This window comes from Larimichthys crocea, chromosome XIII (assembly GCF_000972845.2).
Source record: "Larimichthys crocea isolate SSNF chromosome XIII, L_crocea_2.0, whole genome shotgun sequence".
Lineage (NCBI taxonomy): Eukaryota > Metazoa > Chordata > Actinopteri > Sciaenidae > Larimichthys > Larimichthys crocea.
In genome coordinates this window covers 35,051,074-35,071,541 of record NC_040023.1, presented here as the reverse complement: position 1 = coordinate 35,071,541, position 20,468 = coordinate 35,051,074, and the positions used below count along the sequence as shown (strand labels likewise).

General features: G+C 40.6%; 1 protein-coding gene and 2 non-coding genes across 3 annotated transcripts in view; 2 read left to right on the top strand and 1 right to left on the bottom strand.

Annotated features, from left to right (window-relative positions):
- Positions 1-3,609: 3,609 nt before the first annotated feature.
- dgkb (diacylglycerol kinase, beta) overlaps positions 3,610-20,468 on the bottom strand; it is a 70,107-nt gene continuing 53,248 nt past the window's right edge. The window contains exons 21-25 of the mRNA XM_019279079.2: positions 15,896-15,986; positions 14,599-14,794; positions 9,736-9,856; positions 9,557-9,617; positions 3,610-5,260 (exon numbers count right to left, since the gene is read on the bottom strand). Coding sequence (XP_019134624.2) covers positions 5,153-5,260; positions 9,557-9,617; positions 9,736-9,856; positions 14,599-14,794; positions 15,896-15,986 — 577 coding nt within the window. The 3' untranslated portion in view covers positions 3,610-5,152. The remainder of the gene's footprint in view (positions 5,261-9,556; positions 9,618-9,735; positions 9,857-14,598; positions 14,795-15,895; positions 15,987-20,468) is intronic.
- trnap-agg (transfer RNA proline (anticodon AGG)) lies at positions 5,609-5,680 on the top strand. The gene has a single exon. It is a non-coding gene; the product is annotated as a tRNA-Pro (tRNA).
- On the top strand, positions 6,349-6,420 carry trnap-agg (transfer RNA proline (anticodon AGG)). The gene has a single exon. It is a non-coding gene; the product is annotated as a tRNA-Pro (tRNA).

The following is a 20,468-nucleotide window of genomic DNA, read 5'->3' as shown; positions in this document are numbered from 1 at the left end:
AAAACTGAAAAACACAAAACTGCAGCCGTTTAAGCTGCATTGAACTTCTATAGCTAAAAGTGATATTTAAAACAGATTATTATACTTGGCTACAATGACTTAAAAATAAATTATGGTAAAATATTGTTATTTCACTATTAAAGTTACAAGTTACCTAGTTAGTTAATTTTAAAGGTCAGCTAAGCTAACGTAATGATAGGAGCTTGCCACTAATGTTTGTGATTGTTTCTTAAAGTGATATTTAAAACAGATTATTATACTTGGCTACAATGGTTAAAAAGTAAATTATGGTAAAATATTTTTATTTCACTATTAAAGTTACAAGTTACCTAGTTAGTTAATTTCAAAGGTCAGCTAAGCTAACGTAACAATAGGAGCTTGCAACTAATGTTTGTTATTGTTTCTTAAAGCGATATTTAAAACAGATTATTATACTTGGCTACAATGACTTAAAAATAAATGATGGTAAAATATTTTTTCACTATTAAAGTTACAAATTAGCCAGTTAGTTAATTTGAAATGTCAGTTAAGCTAACGTAGGCTGGAGCTTGATAGTAATTTTTGCTTATTAAAATTGTTCAGCAGCATAATATATATTTAATATTTAACACTGGGTTTAAATACATACATTAAATTAAATTTGACTTCATATTAATGTTAAAGTTACAAATGCAATTGTTAATGTTACGTGTCAGCTAAGCTACTGTAGGTTAGAGATTGCCACCAATTTTTTTTTTTTTATTGTTTCCTAAAAGGCTATTAAAACTGTCCAGCAAGAGATTATTATATTTGGCTACAATGACCTAAAAATAAATTATGGTAAAATATTGTTATTTTTACTATTAAAGTTACAAATTAGCCAGTTAGTTAATTTGAAAAGTCAGTTAAGCTAACGTAGGTTTGAGCTTGACAGCAATTTTTGCTTATTAAAATTGTTCAGCAGCATAATATATATTTAATATTTAACACTGGGTTCAAATACATACATTAAATTAAATTTGACTTTATATTAATGTTAAAGTTAGGCCTCATATACAGTATGTTAAAACTATCTCATTTAAAAAGTCCGCTAAGCTAACGTAGTTTGGAGATATAATTAAAATTTATTTAACTGGACTGTTGGCCTTTTATTATTTCTGTGAGCTTATAGTTTATGTGTGTCAGCAGTCTTCCAGTGAACAAAGATAGACAGAGGCCAGTTTAACAACAGCAGTACAGAGTATTAAGGTAATTTTTTTGTGACGGACTTGCTATTATTATGTTTTTATCCACAAGATTCTCATGGCACGTCTTTGTATAAAAGGAGTTATATATAAACGTGTGTTTGTACAGGACAACAATCAACAAAGATTACCCTGCACTGATACACGACAGATCTGGGATAAACCCCTGAAAAAAGGAACTTTACCATTGCATTAAACACTTGACTGAAAGACGGACATATCGGAAGTCAGCAGTGGTCACGCTGATGCCATCTTGGATCCAGGCAGGGTTCCATTACCAGGCAGGTGAAGTGGATGTGAAGTGAAGTACTGTGTCAGGCCTGCTGAACCCTCCCCGAGGGCCAAGAAACACAGTTCAAGTGCAAGTGTCCACCCATCTGACACCGGGGAAATGGAGTAAACTAAGTGCCACTCCAAACAATAAGATCTTGCTGGTTCTTCTTCTTTTTTTTTTCTTACGTTTTTTTGACATTCTGGTCATTTTCCATCACTAAAACTGAACCCATGAAAGAGAGGTGACTGACGAAGACGTCATATACCAGCCTAATACAGCACAAGATATGAGGACACACCAGAATTACATCTACTCCATCTGTATCAGGTCACGTAGGGCAAAGAGCGACAGAGTTGGCACCCATTGGTTGGGGTTGATGGATGGGTCATACAAACACCATGTATCATGTGAAGCCAGAAATCATCAGTAATGTCGATGATCCACATCTTTGCCGATTTTTAGATTAGCGGAGGCGGACTGCCAAGATTTTGAGCTTGAAAACAGTTCAAACCTTCGGAAGACATCATACTCCATTAACCCAAACCATGATCTTCCCTTGCAACCAGGGGAAGATGAAACTAACCAAACTGCAACTGTTTAACTACATTAATCGTGTTAAAAAGGCATCTCATACATCCGGCAAAGGGTATCCTGTACGTCTGTAGGAGGCATTGAGGAGCATAGTCCAAAAACAGTTGAATATTTCTTCACTATAATGTCTGTTAGGAGGTCAAAGAACACCAGAACACTGTGTCAAACAACAAAAGCTTTTTTATTATTATTATTATTTCCATTATCACTTTTCTCAGTCAACATTGGCAGGCATAATTTGTTTTAGGCAGAACAACATGGTGTGAGTTCTAGAGTGAAGCGGTAAAGCGGAAAAAAATAAATAATACTGTGTACAAAAATACGACCTCACTGTACAAACGCTGCAAAGTACAAAGCAAAGAGAGAGTTTGGAGACTCATCAGACCTCCCAGTCTCCTCTGGGTTATGGCACTTTTAAAGACTGAAACAGTCGAGCCTAAAATTCTTCACAGAAAAGGAGCAGGAGTGCAATTCTGTTAAAAACAACACGTTTATCAGGTGTGTGTCACACCGGTAGGTCTGTAACAAATCTCAGAGTATTTGAAGTGCGTATTTATCTGAGACTGTGTCAGATAAATACTATTTAAATATAGAAATATACTGATTCAGTACCATTACCATCCAGAATAATGTCATTTATCTATATAAGGGGACTCTTACAAGTCAGTAGTTTGGACACATTCATTAATTTCTACATTGTCGATTAACACAGAAGATGTTAAAACCATGAAATAACACGTATTTCATACACAGCTTCATACACTGATACTGATATTCTCCCAATCAGCTTTATGAGTTTGTGACTTGTTCTTGTTAATTAGTAGAATTTCTTGTTGTCTTAATAAGTTTGAGACGATCAGTTGTGCTGTTCAGAGGCAGTGTTGGCATACAGTAAACAGCTCTATCCAACAACTGTAGGACAAGAATCATTTCTTGAAGACATGAAGCTCAGTCAGTCCAGAAAATATCAAGAATTTTCAATGTATCCTCAAACGCTACGGTGAAACCCACAAGGACTACCCCAGAAAAAGGTCGGGACCAAGTTACTTCTGCTGCAGAGGACGAGTTCATTACAGTTATCAGCCTTTGAAATCACCAATTAACAGAGCCGCAGATTAGAGCCCGCATTAATGCTTCACAGAGTTCAAGTAGCAAACACATCTTAATGTCAACTGTTCAGAAAATACTGCGTGAATCAGGCCTTCATGATCAAATAGGTGGATGCTGTCTACATGTGTGGTTCCCACCGTAAAGCAAAGAGCGGGAGGTGTGGTGGTGTGGAAGTGCTTTGCTGGTGACACTGTTGGCGATTTATTCCAAATTCAAGCTACACTTAGGCAGCATGGCTACCATACCATTCTTAGTGGAACCATCATCTGTTTTTCAACAGGACAATGACCCCAAACACACTTCCAGGGCTATGTAAGGAATATTTTACCAAAAAAAGATAGTGATGAAGTTGACCTGGCCTCCACAATCACCTAAACCCAGCTGAGATTATTTGGGATGAGCTGCATATGAACTTCTTCAAGACGGTTGGAAAACCATTCCAAGTGACGACCTCATGAAGCTGAATACCAAGAATGTGCAAAGCTGTCATCAAAGTTTTGTTTACCACATAATTCCATATGTGTTATTTCATAGTTTTGATATCTTCAACAATGTAGGAAGTAATAAACATTAAGAAGAAACATTGAATTGAAGGTGTGTCCAAACTTTTGACTGGTACTGTATGAAATAAACAATTTAAAATGAAAGAAAAACTTTCAAAGGTTGACTATGAATTATTTTATAGGCAGCACGTGCGCATGTAAAATGCCTCTGAAAACTGTCATCATCGGATGGGATTGATTTTCAGTATTGATTCTTTAAATCAAGCTTGTACAATATATGTCAATAGTCATTTTGTATTTAGACTTTAATTGGTTAATGTACGCTTGTATGCGCAGCAGACTGTAAACACTCAACAGTAATGTCAGAGCAAATCAATGACCAGAGGAGGTCAAACTGCTTTTTGTACGTATCCAACTGTACAGTCAACACACGGCCTGATTGAACACTACAGTCTTTTCTGTTGTCTTTTTTACTGTTTGTCCACTTTAAAAGTACCTGAGCACCTGTTCAGAAAAGCATAGGATCTCATAAAAATGCAGCCATTTTATAGATAAAATATGATATGATTAAAACTGAGCGGCACTGTAGATGTAAATTTTTAAAAAAGCAAAAAATGATCAATTTCCACAAGTATCAAAACTGATCCCGGTCACTCATGCGACAGAAAGTGTGCACACAATTGGTAAAACTGTCTGGAAATCTCTCGTGCGACGTGAAACAAAGAGTGTCATGCATTTTTTATGACGATCAATAATCATTCCTAATCTTTTCACTGACGGAGCAGCAACACAGCAGATCAAAAAACATGACAAGGATGACTTGCAGGAACCATTAAAAGAAAGCAAAAGTGATTCTCTGATTTTACACTACTTGAAGCCATTCATGAGAAAATCTTTGAAGAAAATGCTGAGCCAAGAAACTTCACTTCTTACGAAACACTTGGGAAAGATCAGCTGCAAACTCCAACAGATATGTCTCGTTCACTGTCCATCATGCATCGGGGGTATGCAAATGCAAAAAACTGTTAAAAAACATTAATAGCAGCAAAATATAAATAAATAAATAAATACATCATATCACAAAACACATTCATCTGTGGGGTTTTTTCCCACATGGCACAGATCACAACAGCAAAAATTAAAAACAGACTTTTATAAAATTGGACTTCCCCAAATAGCTTCAGTATTTTTGGAGCTAAACTACACGACACACCGTAGACCAAAGCGTCAGATCTAAGCGCACCTCATTTCGGATTAATTGAGGACTCCTCAGTGACGTCTCCATGCTGCAGGCGATACATACTGAACCTACAGTTTGCTACTGTACCGCTGGGCTATCAAACAGGTGTCAAAGACCCCCCTTCACTAACGGGCTGAAGTGATGATCAACTTGTGACCGCTGCTCTGCAGGTGTACTCGTGAGGACTCGAAAGATCCTGAGCCATCGAAGATCAGTCTTTGCTCTCGGTGCGCGTTCTTCTGACGATGGAAGAGAAGAAACTTCGGCCTTGTGGCGGTCCCATCAACATCGGAGCCTGGTTCTTGTGGACGATCTCAATCTGGTGTTAGAAAGAAGGAAAGTTGAGATTTAGCTTACGTTTACATTTAGTCATAGTTGATAGTTCAAGTCTATCTCTTTGGTCTTAAGCAAGAATTTCCACTTTTACAGAAAAGAACATCAAGATTAGTTGGTGTGGCATGAAATTTACAGAGCTCATTCATGCTGTCAAGAGTTTTTGTATTTTAAGTGCTACCCTTAGGAGCTCGGAGAACGTTTACATTTCAAGTCCCACTAATGGTAGGCTACAGCTCTATGATAGCTGTGCAGAGTGCAATGGACAGTCAAGTCTCTCAGGGCTGCCAGAAGACCTTTAGACTTTATGCCTTGTTTAAAGTCTGTTTTTTGTGGCTCGTTGGTCTAGGGGTATGATTCTCGCTTAGGGTGCGAGAGGTCCCGGGTTCAAATCCCGGACGAGCCCTCGGGGCAGGACCTTGGTGGTACTGTGTTTTGTTATGTCAGTACTACTAACACAAATTCCCGACTTGCAAATACTGCTCTTGTGACTAATGACAATGAAGCTTGTAAACACATTACATTCATGGTTTCACAAGCGTTTGCTACATTTCGTGTGATACTAACTTAGGGTGTGAGAGGTCATGGGATCAAATCCTGGACGAGGCCTTAGTGTAGAAGAGTGGCTGCACTTTATTTTGTTGTCTCAGTACGTTTTTCTGTGAAATAACAATAAAGCTGACTCTGCATAGTTTCTTGTAAACAAACAGAGTTATATTTACATTCCCACAATCGTTGAGGAAAACAAATATGTTGCATGCATTTTCGCTGCTGAAAACATTTGCAAAGTAATTTTTTGTTTGTTTGCCCACGAGATACTAACAACACAGGGAAAACACTGCTCCGTAGCGTAACTAGTGGTCAAAAACTCGGTGAGGGTACCTTTGATATAGCAATCTGAATGGGGACACCATTGGAAACTGTAAAACTGGGGAATTTCTGTGTTGGAGGCTGTCTGCTACTGAGATCAGGAGAAGGTTTACATTTTTAGTCCCACTAATGATAGACTACAGCGCTATAATCACAGTGCAGGCTGTAAGGCCTTTAGACTTTATGTCTTGTTTAGGTTTTTGTGGCTCGTTGGTCTAGGGGTATGATTCTCGCTTAGGGTGCGAGAGGTCCCGGGTTCAAATCCCGGACGAGCCCTCAGGGAGAAGTGCCACTGTGCTCCATTTTGTTATGTGCACTGACAATAAAGCTGACTCTATAGGTTGAGTCTATTAAACCTACACCCAACATCACAATTGGATGTTGTCTATTGGACTATGAGCTGTGATGTGGAGTCATTGGTTGATTGGTTTTGCTGAAGGTCTAAATATGTTTCAGTTAAGAGAAGGCAACATGATTTCAAGATTTCAGCTTTAAGGTGAATCAGTGTTTCTCCAGGGAACTACAGAGGTTCTGGGTCCATTGAGTCCTAAACATTATGAGTAGCCTTATTTTTATCATTATCAAACAATGACATCTCTAGCCACTGTTCAATTTTACCAAATGCCACCTCCCTGAAGAATTTGTTACAATCATGCATCAACAACAACAAAATGTCCCATATGGGACATATGGGTTCTTGTCAAATGTTGTCTTTGTACTTTTGCAGGGTCCTTATGTGGCAAACTTTGAGAATCGCTGGTGTTCATGTCTCGAATGTTAACACACATTATGGTGCATATAAAGTATGAGCTTTATGGTTGTAATATCTGAGAATATCCTGTTTCCCAACAGCGATGCCATTTCTGTTGAAGATTGAAATTGTGGATCAATGGAACAACAAATATCAACCATCAAGGGCTGTCATCTTAAGCACACGGTTCATTATACTGTTCCACGAAGAGTCTAAGCGCAGCAATGGGGAGAGGAAATGCTACCATCTGCATTAAAAGGGACCACATTAACTTCAAAGCAAAGCTGCCATTTATTGTTCTTGCACTCTGACTCAGTAGCAATTACCAGCTTTTGTAGGCTTTCTGCTGTCATTAAACGTGACTGATCTTAATGTTTCTGATGTACTTTACAAAGCACGGCATTTTTTAACCTTTTCATAGAAAGATCTGAAAGAATATCTGAAATAAATTTGGAGAATAAGTGCGCTGTTTTTAAAAGATGCAACATTAAGCATTTATATGCATCAACAGCCCCAGTTACAGGGCTCTTAAAAAATTAAAGATGATTAGAACAAATGAATTAAGTATGTAATGTACGCCCTAGTGATCAAAAATCATCCAAGCTAAGTAAACAAAGAGATTTTATTTGCCAGAATCTGAAAATACATGTACAGGTCTGGAAAAAGAGTCAAATTTCAGTTTCCATCAGTGAATTCAGACCTAGTTATCAAAGAGACTGATACATCATACATCCCTTCAAAATGCAAATGGTTTGATGGTGTTAAATATGTTATGCATGCAGGGGAATGGAGACATATTTGCATAGTTGTTGTAGTTGATAATTAGTGGGTTAACATCCCAACAACTGTGATGTTTTTTTATAAGCATTTAACAGGTCAACAGATTCAAATTCAGCTCCGACATACAGTACAAATAACCCGCCGTGGAAATCATTGCAGCACAATTATGTATTGTCAGAGCCTTAACTTTGCACCAGCGGATACAAGAGCACTCTCGGGCTACTCGTTTTGTCATGCACCGGGTTTTTTAAGCCTCGCCCGAGCCGATCCATATGTAAATCTCGGCAACACTTCATCTGCAGTGGCCTTGTAATTAAAGCTAAACACAACCGTAATCAACGCAATTTTGAAAAACGAACAACTTGGACAGAGAGCAAACACTTGAGACGTAGACGGTAAGCAAATTAGAAGAAGTAAGACAAAGTTGAGTATTTGTTATCATAAATTACTGCACAGAAATACAGAGTAATGATCTGTGGGAGAAATACAAGAGACAGATACTTCATTAGATCCCAATCCGTCAGTCCTGTGAGACTTTATTGAAGTTTTATATTCATCGTGCTGTTAGAAAATCACACTGCATAGGAACATTAGCAACAGGGGTGAAAATCTGACACTCACATCATAATTATATCAATCATTGTTCATTATCCCTCATGAACAAGTCATGTGATGTGAAATCAAGTTTTAAATTCAGCACAAAATGCTGTGAAATTTGTAATTTGTAGCATTTCTAATTGGGAACATCCCAAAGTATCAAGGCCTATTTATTAATACAAGGATTCAAGGGACAACCTCTGTGACTGTGAAGTCAATGCACAAGTGCCAAAAACTGCAGTTCCTCTAACGTCCACTTGAGGCTGGCTCCAGAAGTGAGTCAGTCTCCATAAGTCCCCATGTTCAAATGTCCAACTTCACAGCAGAAATAAACATGTTTACAGCCTGGTACAAAAAACAGTTTTGGTCTCTGTAGCTAATTTCCCCGTTCATGACAACTGTACTGAGGGTGAATTTATATACAACTCACCTGTTCAGGTTATATTAAGGCTTAAAGTTATGCAGGATTAAGAGCGTGGACACTTTGATTGACAGGTAGGTGATGTTATAGATGGCTTGTTTGAGCACCCAGGCGTCTGGTTCGCCTTAGGTCCGTCATCTTATACAGCTTGAACTTTTTATTTCATCTGTATAATATCTATGATTGTACATAAATACAGAAGAAATGGAGCAGTGATATAAAGATTTACTGTATGTATAATTCTCAGTGGCTCAACAAAAATATTTAAAAACCGAAGAATTTTCCAACTTTGACAAATTTTACTGGCAAACTTGCTGTTGATCGATGGCTATCTTGACAGTGTTGACTAGACAGAGAGCTGTTGTAGTTTATTAGTTGTGTTGCACCATTTAGTTGAGCGAATTAAACATTGCTTCACTAAGAGCAACTGTTTGCAGACAAATATGACTGAGCTGAGCTAACCAGCTAAAGAGCTGCTAACGCTCAGTTGGCACACTCGCTCTCGAGTTTATTTTCTCTCTTAAATAACTCCGTCGTCAACTGTCGGCGGAGTTGTCATCCCGTGATTTAGAAGTATGTTCTGATCGGTACACCAACACATCACCCTTACATGTGGTTACAGGTGTAACAGATCACACTTGTGAAACACAACACGGAGGATGGGTGTCGTCAGAGGTGCTACAAGTTACTCTTAAAGCTCCTGTTAAACAGTCTACCTCAGAGGTGCTGCATGCTGCAAATAAGTATTGTTTAAATAATGTTTTTCCTTCACAATAAAACACACTTGGCCCTAAAATATATCACTAGGTATCGTTTTAGCTGACAGGCTCCAGGGTGCATGAAGCTCCTCTGTGTTTACTTACAGTGCAGGGAGTCTGCATCCAAGGTTCCCCATCAATCTGCATCGGAAGAGATTTACTGGTTCTGTAAGTGAAAAAAAAAATATCTTAAATCTTAAAATGTTGCACCGGGCCTCCAGTTCAACTGACAAGGAAGCAATAACTGTGAAATATTTCAACAAAAAACACAAAATCCAGCTGACCTGATGGTTACGGAGGAGCACTGTGCCAGGCGTCGTCCGGCGCTCTTCAGTCCGGTGTAGATCTGCCCCATCTCCATGGCTCCTTCCAGCCCCACCACCTCCAGCAGCTGGTCAGACAAGTCTAAAACACACACACACACACACAGTCCAGTAATTACACAGTAATTACATATCGCATGCTTGTTACGGCACGCGTACTGTAAGCGTGAATAATATGGAACTATCCGAGTGGTGATCAAGTGGAAAACTGTTGAATAAATGAGGCAATATCAAATAAAGAAATTCATTGTTGCCTCTAAGTGTTGCTGTTATAAGCAGCTAGGAGACCCCCGCGTGGAGCGAGAGGAGAGGAAAAAACGAGGGATGAAGGAAATGTATTAGGGAAAAGGAAAGAAGGAACATGACGTGATGTTCCTCACTTCACACTTTGCCTGCTGCTTCTGAAACATTCACCCTTCATGAAAAAAAAAGAGAAAAGAAAAAAGGCAACAAGAACAACAAGCTACAAAACAGAACAGCTATTAATTAGATTGCACCGGCAATGCAAAGCAATCTTGTGATAATATAATTATTAATTTCTCTTCTGTTTTGCAGTTATGAGCATTGATTTTGCCCCTGCTGGAAGCCCAGTGTCACGCAGGGCCCATCTGTTTCAGCGGCCCGTTCTTGCCTCCGACTCTCCATCGACTCGTCCCTCTGCAAATTAAGAAGCTGCTGCCTCGCTGCTGGGAGCGCGCAGACACTAATTGAAACTAAGACCCATTTTTAGGCGCTCGGTGCGTGCGAGCGAGTTAGCTCGCTGTCGCCGCTGCCGCTGCTCCGTCGCTGTCATGTTTATCTGGTTTCCCTGAAGGAGTGTCGTAGGCATTGTCACCCGTTGTCGTGAGGTGTTGTTGTCGCCGCCGAGCTGTGGTGTCCAGCTGTCACCATGGTGATGGACATGCGTCTGCACCTATCTCTCCGGGGTCTTCGTTGGAAGAGAGTGTGTGCATATACCCAGCAGGTTGACCTCCTGACACGGGGCTTTAAAGCTGCTCCACCAACGACTGTGACTTCTCACGTTAATGCAAACGGCTCACACAGGCCTGTGCTGACACGTATGATGGACGGCGTCACCACGGCGATAGGGATTCCTTGTTGCCCGGGGCTACAAAGATCCAGTATACCCAAACACGACAGAGCCTCTCTGCCAAATATAACAAGGTCAGCACTCAAAATACGTTTGACCTGCATGTTTTGGGCTTAACCGATGACTTCTAGGTGACCTGTGGTGTTACTTAACTAAATCCAGCTGGGAATATATTTGCTTCTTTTTAAAGAACACTGTTGCTGCTTTAAAGGAAACACCTCATTAGCTTAGCTTAGCATAAAGACTAGAGGCAAAAAATATTTGAAAAAATACGCCTAAGACACCTTTAAAGCTCACTAATCAACACGTTCCTGTACGTTTAATCTCTACGAAAATAACAAAAGAATAACAAACCCCCTGTAAAACCACAAATTGTCGTTTCGACACCTCAGTTTGTGCTTCTCAAAACGAAGTCTCATACCGTCTTCTCTTAGACAAAACCTGAGGCGATGCATTTGAAGGTGAAAAATGATTTTTTTTTTCGACTGGATGAATTGCAAACAAAAGATTTCAATAAAGGTCTTAGTGACTGAAAGTCAGATATTTCATCTGATGTAATCTATTTCCACAAATTTCCATTTTTATTTTGAATCACGGACCATTATTTCTTATATTACACGTCCACATGAATTACCTGGAGCAGTAATCAAAAGTGGGACTCTGTTAAATATAGAAAAAGCCATCATGTTTACTTCCCAGAGATAAACCGGGGGGAGAAAAATGGAGTCACCTAGCTGTTTAAACAAGAAGGTTGAATTATTAATACGCAAGATAAGGGAGCCTGTCGCCAAATACAAAATGAATCACTGCTTACCCAACCTGCAATCAACATCACTCAGGTGATGAAGGCAATATTTGGCTGGGATAAAAACACACACAGGCGAGGGTGACGACGCAAAGTGGCTGAGACAGTCGTATGAATGAATGTCCATATGGGAGATTCACAAAAAAAAAAGCTTTATTCTTGTCAGAGCGCCGAATAAGAAACGACGTCTTTGTCACTGTCAGACAACTACCTGTCGAGGCCGCTGGCTGCACTCTGACACATGTGGAGCAACAGGAATAAAAGAGAAAGAGAGAGAGAGAGAGACGGAGAGGTGAGGGGAGCAGAGAGCAGCCGATCAGCTGAAAGTAGAAGTGAAGAGGGATGGCGGGAGGATGAGGAGGAGGGTGTGTGGAGGCTGATCCTCCAATGAAAGCTTCATGGGGCTTGTCACGAGGCATCAGTCCCGAGCATCAACCCACGCAAAAAAAAAAAAAAAAAAACCTCAGTCCCATTCTAAATAATTCACTCCGCAGCCATTCCCTTCCACCTGAGGGGCTTGTCTCCTGGCGTCACCAGCGGGACGATTTAACAGCTCCTGAAAGGTCAGAGTTTTTTTATCCCCCGAGCCGCCCTCCACCCACCCACACACACACACACACACACACACACACACACACACACTCACAGTAATCCCTGCCAACAGTTTGATCCGTGCGTCGTGCTCGGCGGTGCCCCTCTCTGGGTTAATGCACTCCCGTGTTTACCTCTAAATACGCAGTTGTCTTGATCTGACAAGTTAGGCTGCTCACCTTGAGGGCACCTTCGCAAGGTCTCACACACACACACACACACACACACACACACACACACACACACACATCAACAAAACAAAACAAACACACAGAGACATAGAGGCACACAAACACACACACTCCCCTCTCAAACTAAGTGCCTTCCTGGGATCAGACGGAGACCTTTTTTTATTTATTTTTTTCAAACACCAAACTGATTGATTTTTATTCAGGGATTAATGGAGTGTTCATCACAGCGAGGTTGGACTTTGAATTGATCAACTATCTCCCTCATAGTCTGCCCTCCTCTGTACCACACTGTACTACAGTCACATCATCGCATTAGGCAAGTTTTTTTTACTTTTTATGATCACAAGTCCTGTAAATTACAGACAGATTTGAACAACGATGTTCTTTGAAGGTCTAAAAAATAAAAAAAACTGAATAAAGCTTCGCAGAGATGTTTGTCATGTTCTGACCGGTGAAGTCTCATCAGGGATCGCTGGCAGCCATGTCTGGAGATCCTCACTGACTCGCCATGTTTTCAAGCCCTGACACTGATTGTAACATCCACTCCATCCCCGAGTACAAACACATCATCTCACCATGGAACCTAAAAACATACTGCGCATCACCTGAGCGTGTAGGAGTCAGACATGATGGAGAATAAAACAGAAGAAATACAGAATTCATGGCAAAAGCAAAGAGAGAAAAATATGTATATCAATTATTTTTTTCTTGTGATTAGTCCTGTTCTGTGATTAACCAAACCAAATGAAGGTGTGAAATTTTTCAGCATTTTCCAGCCCAATAGAACCGAGTCCACCGGACTATACTGATGTGAAAGTGATGCTTTAAGCTTTAAAGCAACATTAAATTGCAAAAATACCAATTAAATATGGACAACTGTGTATTTGTGTGTTTGTTATGATGATCAACAACTTTGCTGACAGACAAAAATCACCCTAACATAATGAACTAATCTTCCCAGTGGTCCAAAAAGCCCTTGGTACCAGTGTAAACACCAAGCGACAACCTCATCCAACCTATGAGAATGTGTCAAAAGCCGCAGTTCCTTGAACGTCCACTTGATGCTGGCTACAGAACAAGTCAAACTTCATAAGCCCCCATGTTAAAAATGTCCAACTTCACTGTAAATCACAGAGAGTTGAGGCGGAGACGCCGTTCACCATTACAAGGTGATGTAGCATCAACATGATTTAAAAGCCAAAGTTATTTCACGGTATAAAAGTTACATAATGTTTCTTTAATGACCAGCATGTAGGGTTTAGTGGCATCTAGTGGTGTACTTGCTGACTGAAGCCGCTTCATCCTCAAACGGTGGCTGCAAAATGTACGAAAAACAAACCAGCACCTACAGCCAGAGTTGAGTTTGTCTGTTCTGTAGAAACATGGCAGCTCAATCTGCAATATTTCTGGGTTGGAAAACTTCTTCTACCACAGCTTTCTAGACACGTTTTCCTAATAAGTCCTTCAAGTGGTTCACACAATTTCACAAACTAGCACAAAGCAGCTGACTCATTCTTTCTTTGTTCATTCATACATCCCCATTGATGGGCTTCCTTTTTGACGTAAATGGATTCACGGGTATGCCCAACACCTCCCTCAGTCCTCACCTATTAACTGAGCCTGTCCACCGGAGCCTGCACACACCATTAATACACAAGTGACAGTTCCAAACAGTGACATGATTGTACCTCTTCTTTGCAAACAAAAGCCGCTAGCTATGATTCATCTTGTCATCGGTGAAATATTCATGCACTCTGGGAAAGTTTGGTCTTGAGTTTAGTCTTTGATCTGTCTGATAGGAGAAAGGGCACAAACTGCCTGTGTCTCCAACACTGTCAAACCTGTTTAATGTACAGAATTATTGTCCAAGAAGGCAAACCAACCACATGCAGAGCTTTGGTTGGTTTGCCTTATTGGACCAACCAATGACGGTGTTGGTTGGTCCAATGACGATGTTGACATGGCGATGTTTAGCATGTTCACCATCTACGTTTAGTTTGTGAGCATGTTAACATTTGCTAATCAGCAGTAAACAAAATGTAGGACAGAGGGGGATCACCAAAGTCACCAGGGTCCATCCTCTGGGGACCATGATTTTCACTATGAACATGTTATAAATGTATTAATACTTATGGCGTCAATGTTACCTTGAACTGCAAACATGAGCTCTTTGGGGTCGAGCACCGGTGTCCTCTTGTCCTGGCCCTTCTTTCCACCCTTGCGGTTACCCCTCCTCTTCTTGCTCTCGCCCCAAAGGTTGGAGCCGCCGTGCATGCTGGGAATGTTGAGGATGGCGATGCCTTCCAAGGAGATGCTGCTGAGGTCCAGAGTAACGCCATCACACTTTTAGAAAGAGAGAGAGAGAGAAACAAACTGTGTCAGTACGTGTCTCTCTGACTGAACCTACATGTGTTTTTTGTCTTTTGTCTTTTGTCTTTTCGTCTAAACATAAACTTGTTTCCTTGTCTGACCCTGACCCTGACCCTGCTCTTCACTTGCTATGCCATTGTTTTCCTCTGGGTAGAGCACTGATGTCCAGATTCATGAAGGATACCCTTACCCTGCATATGAAGTCCATATTATTTCAACTTTGACCTCAAATGCCACTGCCTTAACTCTCGCTGTTTCTCCTAAAGTAAAGTGCTGCCAACTGTAGCTGCTGTTAGCTAATGTTAACTCAGAGTGTTAGTGTTTGTACCACAGGGAGCAGAGCCGGTGTCATGCCAGAACCGGAGCTGGGCGGGCAGGCAGGCTATGTAACCGAGCTCAGCAGCCTCTATGGACACAATGACAGAGGTGTACCAAGAAACCAGGCAAGAAGCCGCTGGACAGGAGTCAACCTAGGACTGACTTTTAGTCATTTGTGAAAGAACAAATACAGCTGTCCATATTTAAAACAGTGGTATTACACTCTGAAACTGGGAGTGCTGCTGGGTGTTGCTTTGAACTGAAAGGAATCCACTAAGATCGTCGCCTATCAGCCCGGTAATCCTCGATAATCGATGTGACACTGCGGCTTTTCATACCTGTTCTCCTCTGGTACCGTAGGTACTGGACCAGCACTAATTAATAAAGACCCCTTGCACTGTTTTGGATAGCTCTGAGAAGGGGGAAGATGAACTGTATAGATGGCATCTTCATTATCACTCAATATCACACACAGCAGGGTCGTGTAGGGCTAATTACCTGTGTGTTGAACTGAGGTTCAGTGAGAAGCGGGTGGGAAGGTGTGTGCAGATAGCCTTCACACATCAACACTTTGTCTTGGTGAATTTGAAACTGGTATAAATTTGTACCAATTTATGGCACAAGGAATAATTCTTCTTACCGGAGTAGTTATCTGCATTTATGTGCGCATTGTTTAATCTAATTAGTCCTAATGATATGGAGAATGTCGGCTTGGGATTCACATAAAAGACTTGATGAAAGAATGGTTTGATTTACCTCAACCTCCAGAAAGTCGTGGAGCTTCTTACATGTGGCCGAAAAGGTCTCCGAAGTGCCGAACTCAAAGTACCACAGCTTATTCTTTGTTCTGAAAGAAACAAGACAACAGGAACTGCAAAGGGACCGAGAAAAGAGGAAACAGAGAAGTGTTTTTCCCCCCACATCAAAATCTGAAGCTTGTACAGTCATAGCTCTTCTTCTCTTCTCTTGTCTCGTCTATAGTCTCATATACAATGAAGAAAAAGAAAGGTGAAACCGTGAAGGTGTTTGATTCATGCTCGAAAAGAGGATTCTCTAAACTCCACAGGAAATATACCTCTAATGTTTACCGCTGACCAAAAATCACACAGTCATTAATCTCCAAAGAATGCATAATGTGGCTCATTAATCACATATTGAAGCACGATGATGAATCTAATGCCAGTTAAGGAGGCATCTGAGGGAGCACATGGGGTGGCCAGTGCCCAACATTAAGGCCCAGTGAGGGGTGTGAGAGGGTAATCTACCTGCCCCTGCAATTAACAGAGGACTAGGGTGCTGCTCCCCGGGCTTCCTACAGCACACGCTCCCATTGTTAAGGCTGATGATCAATGACCTTGCAGGGGTGAGTCACCATCTGTCCACACGCTGCCATGGCATATTATATTCTCTCATGACTGCACGAATAAAATGTCATCTTTATTTTGTTTTGGAGTATTGATTACCCCCTTTTATTATTACGTATCTTTTAAATTGATACTAATCATGCAAACAGATGTCTCACAGCGTGGCCCAGGCCTTAACACTGAAGTCGGGCGGAATTGAAAAGCAAAATAACAAATTTAACAAACACTCGAGAGCAGCTGATTTAAACATTTCTTCCAGCGTGAGGTTATTATTTCTTTAACAGTTACGAATGAGAACAATGCATCAATTTAGCTTCAAACACGAGAGGGACCAAGATGGAGAACGTGCACAAGTTAAGACCACTGGGTCTAGTTATGGGCTGGATTTGAACTTGAACTATCTGGTTCCTGTTGTCCTTTAAAAAAGAATGGTTTGATTTATTAATGGTAAGGACCCACTGGTATATTTTATTATTTACAAGGACATTCCTGTATCTCTGTATCTGGACCACATGCTCGTACCGAACTTGGGAAAAGGGCAGTTAGATACTCTGCATCCTCAGACTGAAATGTTTTACAGAACGATCTGATTTCTTTCGCCAGTGCTTTATCTTATGTTGTCGAATTCATGACTTGTACTGCACTTTTATTATTAATCTAGATTGCTATGTGTTGTAACACTGTCTGTGTGTCATGTATCTGTTAAATTATTCTTGTTCTTGGCCAGGATTCCTTCGGAAAAGAGTTATTTAATAATGAATTGGGACCTTTCCTGGTTGAATAAATGTTAAAAAAGAGTAAGAACATGACCTAAAGTTGGCTATAAATATCCAGTAAAAAAGTTTTTAGATGACTTAAATAACACAGAGATGTTAGATCTCGTCAGTGGGCCTAAATGTGACTCTTGTCCTGAAAGGTCATCAAAATCCTAAAAATATATTAAAATTAAACAAATAAACAAATGTTCAGGTTAGGGGTGTCACAATATAACACCAACAATGATAATCATGATATATAAAAAGGAAATATTGATATATTAATGATACAGACATGATAAATAATCCAGCGCCTTTAAATCATTTCCGTTTCTTTAAGTTCTCACTTTATAATTCACACTCAAACATAGTCAGCGGTGGTAATGCATCTTATCGCTGGATGCCAGTGTTACACTTGAGTGTGATCCATTCACCAAAAAAAGAAAGCCAAAACACACACACAGTGTGGAGAGTGGTAAATACATCAGCACTAACATTACGAGGACAGACTAGTGTCAGTTCAAATTAAATAAGAAAGTGATCTGACACCACGGATGTGACAAGAGAGAGACAGTCAGAGCAGAAACCTCGATGCCGGGTGATAGAATCGAGTCAAGGGTGTCGGAGTGAGGAGGTTCATGTACAAACCAAAAGAATCGTGTAGAACCAGGAAGATATCACCAGTAATTAAAAGAAACTCTCTAAATTCTTGTAAAAAATGGGACTCAGACTGACTCTGGGCAAACAATTCACAGTTGATGGAGATGTTTCAACACAGGAGCCTCAAATTAGTTGAATTGAATATGAAATTCTGAGGTTAAATTGAAAATAGACTTAAAGATTAAGGCAACACCCTGACCTTGTTTTGTAGCCCGAACACTATGGGCATTGGTATAAGGGGGGTAAGCTTAATTTTAAAGGTAAGCAAACATTTGGTTACAGCTATGTTACACATAAACTAATCATCTCCAGATCATGCCTGGTGATCATGACAGTGATCTAATATTTATGTCTTGTTGAGGCTACAGTTTTCTCTAGTAGGACAATCTGTAGAGCTGACAGTCCCAAAGACGTACACGATATATGGACTACTTGATAGTTCCCTGGCTGGACATTCACCAAATCTGCTCTAACTATAAACCAAGCATGCTCTTTAAAAAGTTTAGACAATGCCAAACTCTGCAGGTGCAACACAAACCAATCGTAACACAGTTAGCAAGACTTGTTTGTGGATCCATAAAGACAAGATGCTTCTCCAGAACTTAATAAAAGAGTGAAAGTCTAAAACCAAGACCAGTTGGACCAAATTTAACTCATCTCGAAGAGAGACGACCTGGGCGACTGAGAACCTTCACAGGAAGTTAGAAATGTTGCATAGAAGCTTTAGTCAGTAGGCTAGGCTCAGCAACAGAGGCTATCCCCTAACACTAATAAGAAATGTCCTATGAAATGGATTCAGGACAGAGAAAGTAAGCAGAAAGGTGAAGATTAAGGACAGTGAAGGGATTAAAACTGAGAACTGAAGAGCAACAAAGAGCAGACAGCATCTGGAAAACGATGTGCGTCAAGGGAGGCAGCGTCTCAGGCATCAAGGCAGCGTCACGGCGTCCCACGGATCGCAAAAGCCTTTTCATCTTTCCAAGAAACAACAGACGACAACGCGCAATTTATCACAAAGCTTCAAGGACAGGAAAAAAAAAAAAAAACCTACAACAGTGCTGACACGCAGAACCGAATACAGTAAAAAATGGCCTTCTCTTAGCTGGAATCAAAGCGCTACAAGAGGGACGTATTAGTATAAGAAGAGTAACAATCACTGAATTATTGATTTCCTCATTAGGACTTTTGTCAGGACCATTTAGCCACTTTATAAATGAGCTTTCATTAGGGTACTTGCAAGGTAGCCCAACTCACAGTTGATTTATAATGTGCAACATGGTCAATAGAAGAGGGATGGGAGCAGGGGGGAGGTGGGAGGAGGCAGGAGGGTGATGGGGACATGCTGAGAGGCTTTCCACAACAACACATCCCTACATCTCCCCCATCATCATCATCATCATCATCATCATCATCAGTAGTCCCAACACATGAACACAGGCTGGGGCAATTTTGCAAATAAACAAATGAAGGTGGCTACTTTAGCTCGCACATTCAAAACTGGTGGTTGGTGACTGATGGAGACAGTGAAGCCGGGTACAGGCAATGTTATTGGATGCCGTCACTCTGTTGTTGCTTTGTTGAAGCTGGTGTGTTTTTGGTGCTTTCCAGAGAATTCTTATCTGAAGGCGTGTTTGGATTGAACACAAAGTGAGTTTTAGAAGTGACACGACTGCATACAAAGTCAATGGGAAGACACCGAAGAGGTTTCTACCTTAGATAAAGAGATGTTTCACTGATCCCATGACTGAATGTATCCTCATGTAAAGATCAAATCATCTATTGTATTCTGGGCTATAAAAATAAATAGAATAAAAGTGAATTGACACATTTGGTAGAGAGGTTGCAGCTTCAGCTTGTAGCAAAATTGGATGATTGCGGAAAAAAGCTCCGACATAATTGGACAATTAAAGTGAGAGAAAAGTTGCTTTCAATCTGAAAGCATCTTAAAGAGAGAGTTCAAAGTCTTGAGGAGTAACATTGCACAGACTGAAGTGAAACCAATGCAAAAGGCTGGCTCCAGAAGTGAGTCAGTCTCCATAAGTCCCCATGTTCAAATGTCCAACTTCACAGCAGAAATAAACATGTTTACAGCCTGGTACAAAAAACAGTTTGTTGATCTCTATAGCTAATTTCCCCGTTCATGACAACTGTACTGAGAACCTACAACCAAACTGTAGTTTGCTGAGTTGCATTGTGGGTAATGTAGGCGCCAGTTTTAAAAAAGGAGAACACATGGAATAGCAGAACCAAGCTGATCTTCTGACAACTGGAGCCAAATGCAAGAAAAAGTAAAGCACGCTCTGATAACAGATACAGTAAGAGACAACATCTGAACCATCCTGTCGATTCCCACCACTTAACCTAACAAGTGCACCATGGCAACAAATCACCTCCTGTCCCTGTTCATTAGGTAATTAGGAGCATCCCATTGGCCGGATCGGGTTGTCGTTTGTTATCTGCCGAGCGATGCTAAACACCGGACTCCTCTGACAGACTGACTGTGAGGAGCGTCTTCAACAGTGTCCAGCTCGTCTCACGATTAATAGGGAG